Raw genomic sequence first — 6,000 nt, 5'->3', positions numbered from 1 at the left:
GACAAGAGGATCTGTGGCAACAATGAACTATATACTCCCTCCGCTTTTATTTACTTTGCATATCAGCTTTGTCTTGGGTCAAACTTTCTAAACTTTGACCAAGTTTTATACAAACAAAAAATAACATCCACAATACCAAGTCAATACCATTAGAATCATTCAATATATTTTCATACCATATATATTTTTTATTGTGAAAGTTTAGACTGTTTTTGATAAACTTGGGTCAAACTGTATAAAGTTTGACTTTGGTCAAAGCTAATATGCGGAGTAAATAAAAACGGAGGGAGTACATAAGAATTTCAGCATTTCTATAGACTTGGTCAAATATCGAGCAATTTGACTTAAGACAAAGCTAGAACTTCAATTAATTTGGAAGGGAGGGGCTACATAAGAATTTCAACATTTTTAATTTGGATAGACATTTACAAAAGTCCTGCTAGAAATACAAATATGAAGTAACATACTAAACTTTACCGTTAACTGGATTGTAAAAACATACCAGGCAGATGAAACATAAATATTAAACACAACTAGCAATTTGCAACAACAAACAGCAGTTGAATGCAGTACAGAGGACAGCAAGAAAACTAATTAAGTTTAAAGCCTGTATAGAACATAACCTTAGGATTCAAGAAAACAAAAACAGAAAAACACATCAAGGCAAAGATCTGGAAAAAAAGACAAGCACCTTATACTAGAAGCGTTCCCAGCAGTAACAGTGCCAGCGTTCTCCTTGAAACTTGGGCGGAGCTTCCTCAGTTTCGCTGGGTCAAACTAAGAGGCATAAAATGCTCATATTACACAGTAGTAGTATCACATAAAAAGATTATACAGGTACAAATGTCATATTTTCCTTGTTTTAATTAACCAGAAGACTATCAGCAACTTCGCCAATAACATAGAATGTACTGCCTGATATTTCTTGAGCCTGCCCTGGTACATATTATATTTCACTACAGAATGCATGAAAAAAAAAAAGATACAGAATGGAGACAGACACAACATGCTTCAAATAATATATAATTTTGCGAATAATTTGGTTGTTCTTAAAGGAAATTTACAGCTACTGGTAACAAAAATTGCACAGGATATAGCCTTATAGTTCATTGTTCCCAGTTTTTCTCTGTTTGAAAAGAATTACCCTGTCTAGGCTCTCGTCTTTTTCAACAAGTACCGGTGGTTTTCCTCTGCCAACAGGAACTTCAACCTGGTAGATAGGACAGAGGGCATTAGGAAAACAAATAAAAGAATGGTTACTAATATTGGCAAAGAGGCAGAAAATGACCGGAACGATCTCCCATGCAAAAGCGCCACTATCACGAGCAGCAATTCCCCGCTCATTACTTTGAATAGCAAAAGAATCCTACATAAGAGTGTATAAATTCAGATACGTCACAACTAATAAATGCATGGGTCATAATGTAGAAGGACATTACATCAATACCTTAAAAAGATGTCAAAGATAGTATTTGACAAATTTAACTCTGCTATATCATATTCTTCCACAATAAATGGAAAATAGAATAAAATTTTGGGAAGTGATTATTGTCCAAAAGCATGGTGTTCTGTACTAAAGAGCTACATTGCAATCATACAATTAATATTGATATCCTCACCCTAAAGTGAGGTATCAGTAATTTTGGCAAAATGATCTCTTGCACATTAATACGAAAAATTCACTTCCACGTTTGAAGCAAGCAACCGAAGGTTCGTGTACTCATGTAGAGCATTATTGAAACCTACCGTAGAAATTTCATGGGAGCATCCCTGCTAGAAAAATTAAAAGGTTGATAGGCCCAAGCTGGTATTAATAGGGCATCGCTGAGATAAGACATTGGCAGTTATGTATATATTGGTCCAAACCAAACAGGATTGCACCTAAGATGAAGAAAGAACATAGATAATCAACTTGTATGGGGCGGTAATGACAAAGTTCAGTGCACTCAAAAGACCAACTTTCCATGTGTTCCAATATTTAATAATCACCTCTACTGAATCTCTAGAAGTAACAACTGACAAAACACATGCCCTTCTGTGTTAGACAAATATAAGAATAATAACTACATTAGAAAGTTATTACTATAATATGTCAAAACTTACTTGGTCTTCCCTTGTCAGAGCATGATTGTCAGCACAGAGCTCAGCACACACTCCCATGGCACAATCGCCATATACATCCCAAAGGCCATCCTTAAGCATACCATCAACAAGGCTGTCATGTCCGAAACGAGAACCTTTTCTGCATTTGATTGCACAAATCACTAAGTTGCCGGCAAGAAGTATAAGAGGCATACACTATCATTGTACTGTATTATGTATCGATTCTAACAGATCACGTAATACAATTTAAAATTTTAGCTGAGTAATTTGTTCGTGTAGCAATACAAAGTACAAAACAGAACAATCTAAACACAAGGTGTCAAACAAACTGTCTCAAATGGATATCTTGGCATTCTCTTTCTCCTCGTATGCTTAGTTTATTCAGGCAAAAAAAAATCAAGATTGAACTTCAGCTATGCACTACATTCAGATACAATAAGAAAAACACTTTACTGACCTAGCTTCAGCAATGTATTTCGGAGCATTCGACATGCTCTCCATGCCACCTGCCACTACAATATCATTGCTGCCCAGTAGAATCGACTGTGCAGCAAACATCGTTGCTGCAGAAAGGGAGGGGGGAAAACAGGACCACGGTTCAAAACTGTTTTAGTTACAGAAACTGTACGCACGGATTATACAGGCATGATCACACGAGCTCGAACCTTTCATGCCAGATGCGCAAACTTTGTTGACAGTGGTGCAAACAACCGTGTTCGGTATCCCTGCGCCTAAGGCAGCCTGTCTCGCTGGAGCTTGCCCCAAGTTAGCACTCAGGACATTGCCGAAGAAGACCTCCTGCACAAGGGATGGATCGACATTCGCCCTTTTCAGAGCAGCTGATCGCCCCCAGTCAGTGTGTTATTATTACTGTCGGGTTAAACAGAGCCAACAGATTATACCTTCAGGGGGGGCATATAGAGAAGATGCTGATCTCACCTTCGATAGCCACGGAGCCGAGTTTGGTAGCAGGCAAGGAAGACAGGGCGCCGAGGAAACCACCCATAGGGGTGCGCGCGACCCCGACGATGCAGACATCTGTCGGAAAGGAAGAAGTTACTAACTGCAGCATATATTGCCGCACACCACATACAGTAAATTTTCTTTTGTCTGATCTTTCCCTTAATTTTCAGTTTTTCTAATGATTTTTACAGATACGTGCACACAAGAAAATAAAACCAATTGTGCCTCACATCACGCCACACCAGTAGTGATTAGTGAATCATTTGTTTACACCTTTGTGCAGATCGTCGTCAATTTTTATTATCTTTTCTTATTATGAGGTCTGAACTAGTAAGAAGGAGCTCATTGTGGACATTATCATAGACAAGCTGCCCGCGCTTGGTTCAGAAGAACACAAACTTGGATACGATACGGGGCGAGACGAGGAACAAGGAAGCGGGTGGTACCTCTGGGGCCGATGTTCTGTGAACCCATGGCAGCTCCCCGATTCCGACCTGCAAAATTAGTCAGGCGAACAAAAACAAACTCCGGTTCAGTGTCGCCGCGGGATCAGGCAAGCAGCCGTCGCGTCACGCGCGGTCCAGAGGGGGGACGACAGACGTCGCTGCCACGCCGGCGGCGCCAAGGAGCGGTCCGCGATTATTGACGACCATCTGCATCAGGCCAAGAAAATGCAGAGAAAGAGAGAGAGGGAGGGAGGGGGCGTGCCTGGGGTCGTCGGATCTGGCGGCGGCGGAGGCGGAGTGCACGAGGCGCGGGAGCGGGGGTCAAGCAGCCGGGATCGGGCGCTGGAGTCTGGACTTGTTTTGCGCTGTTTATAACGGGGGAGGGGTTCAGTCGCTGAGGGTCAGATTCAGTGGGGCTGCGGTCCAAGGCCTACAAAGAATGCCCGCTTCGCAGCCATTGGAGATGAAACGTGGACTTTTACCAAGAATCTTTAAAAAAAAAAACACGTCAGCTAAATGTCAGCTGACTGACTTCGGTTTGGGGTCAGTCGATTTCGAGAGTTCGCCCGAGGGAGGCCAGAGGGAAGGAAGGAGCTCGCGCGAAGGGCTACCTCACCATCTATCTTAGGATGGGTGGTGGGGGCGGCAGCACGACGGTGGTGGGGGCAGCAGAACGGCGGATGGTGCAAGGTCGCCGTGGAAAATCAAAGTCGACGCCGGGGCTAGAGGGATGTCCGGGGGAGGGGGGCGCGGTAGCACGGCGGTGGGCCGCGGCTGGGGCCAGCTCGGGCGGCGGGAGGTGGAAGCCGGCTGTTCGGCCGGTGGTACGCGAGGCAGGGGCGAAGCTAGGTGTTAGTCTGTGGGGTCAGTTGACCCCACAGCTTTTTAGAAAATTAGCCTAAAAACACTGTTCAATTACTGTTCATACTGAAGAAAAAAATCCAACAAATACCATTGACCCCACAGATACTTTAGGCTGGCCTCGCCGCTGACGCGAGGTGGTCAGATCAAGAGGAAGATGAGCGGGAGGTTGAAGATGCAATCTCGACCGTCTGCTTTGTATCCAACGGCTGATAGGAATCGACTGACCCAGATCATATTTTGAGGTGACTAACAACTAGCCGCACCCAAAAAAAACCAACCAAAACTCCTACCATTGACGTGTTTCGAAAAGAGTAACTCGGACATCCGAATGACAACAATGATGTCATAGATTATTCGTGATTGGCCAAGATGATGCGCTCCCTCTCCGCTGCCAACGACCTCATGCGGCTATTTCCTCGAAGATTATGTCGGGGGAAACTGTCGCAACTTAGGTGACATGACGGGCATCTCAGACCTCCCTACCAATGAGGCAACGGGAAACCAGTCGTGGCAGGGCACTGGTGTGTGTCCGACGGCTTCTAACGTGGTGGGGTCAGGGCTTTGGTGTGGCAGCTAGCATTCTGCGACAACCTCCAACATGTCTCGACGATCTCACTCCTCCTCCTCCTCCTCCGATATGAGGGCGATCTCCTCCTGCGCGGCCTTCGTGTCCAACCGTCGTTCCTCCTCCTCCTCCACGAAGATGGTAGTCTCCTCCTGCGCGACCTCCTGTCCAAGCGTCGTTCCTCCTCCTTGGTGAGCGACACCCAGTCCGGCCTTGGGCGAAGCGACATGGTGAGGACGAGGAAGGGAAGTGGAGTTGTGGGGACGATGGGGAGATGATTTGGGGCGGAAAGGCACTGACCTTCTATAGCCACTGGCGGTGAAAAATGGTACGCGTGACAGGAAACGGGGGCGAGCAGCAGGAAAATATGCGGGAAACATACGTGGGTCGTTGGCCATGCGAGAATGACCATTAATTGTCTCGTCTCACAGTGACATGATTGGTGCTGCCGTCTGTGCCATCGGTGGGGGAGGGGGGGAGAGTGGGAGCAAAGACAGGTCGCGATGCAGAGGATGAGGGGAGAGAGGTGAAACTTTCCTCCCACACAAATGGTTAATGACAAAGCGCACTGATATGATAACTCTACTAGACTCGTCTTTTGGATCTCAAACTCTATATGAACAGTTAGCATACTGATCAGACCAATATGATGCCTTCACTAGAGTTTTTGGATCTCAAACTCCGTATGGACAATTATAATGCCGATTGGACCAATATGATGCATCCGCCAGATTTGCTTTAAGAACATAGTCCCCGTACCTAAAAAATGCATAGTTTTGCATTATTGTGCATTGGAAGTAGAAAAGTTGTCCCACTACATGGTAAAGTATGTATACAAAATATACCATCGCTCAAGGAGGTTAAGAGCATCTCCAAAATTATACCTAAATTCTATAGCCTAAAATGATAATCACATGCTTACCAATTGCATATTTTTTTTTCCTATTATGCTATGCACACTTTGAACAAATAAGGGAACTCATCAAACTAATTCAAGCAAAAATGAAAATGTTGCACACGTAGTGCTCATAGAAGTCAATACATAACCGCTACTAATTT

At 44.4% G+C, this 6,000-nt stretch overlaps 1 protein-coding gene across 1 annotated transcript in view; it reads right to left on the bottom strand.

Moving 5' to 3' along the window:
- The window catches only part of LOC123187055 (acetyl-CoA acetyltransferase, cytosolic 1), a 5,856-nt gene extending 1,913 nt beyond the window's left edge, over positions 1–3,943 (bottom strand). Inside the window, exons 1-9 of the mRNA XM_044598815.1 lie at positions 3,775–3,943; positions 3,513–3,560; positions 3,043–3,141; positions 2,769–2,942; positions 2,561–2,666; positions 2,104–2,242; positions 1,289–1,366; positions 1,145–1,210; positions 692–777 (exon numbers count right to left, since the gene is read on the bottom strand). Of these exons, the coding sequence (XP_044454750.1) occupies positions 692–777; positions 1,145–1,210; positions 1,289–1,366; positions 2,104–2,242; positions 2,561–2,666; positions 2,769–2,942; positions 3,043–3,141; positions 3,513–3,540 (776 nt within the window). The 5' untranslated portion in view covers positions 3,541–3,560; positions 3,775–3,943. The remainder of the gene's footprint in view (positions 1–691; positions 778–1,144; positions 1,211–1,288; positions 1,367–2,103; positions 2,243–2,560; positions 2,667–2,768; positions 2,943–3,042; positions 3,142–3,512; positions 3,561–3,774) is intronic.
- Positions 3,944–6,000: the final 2,057 nt, after the last annotated feature.

Source organism: Triticum aestivum, chromosome 2A (assembly GCF_018294505.1).
Source record: "Triticum aestivum cultivar Chinese Spring chromosome 2A, IWGSC CS RefSeq v2.1, whole genome shotgun sequence".
Classification (NCBI taxonomy): Eukaryota; Viridiplantae; Streptophyta; class Magnoliopsida; order Poales; family Poaceae; genus Triticum; species Triticum aestivum.
The sequence above is the reverse complement of the archived record's forward strand: the minus strand, read 5'-3'. Positions and strand labels throughout refer to the sequence as shown.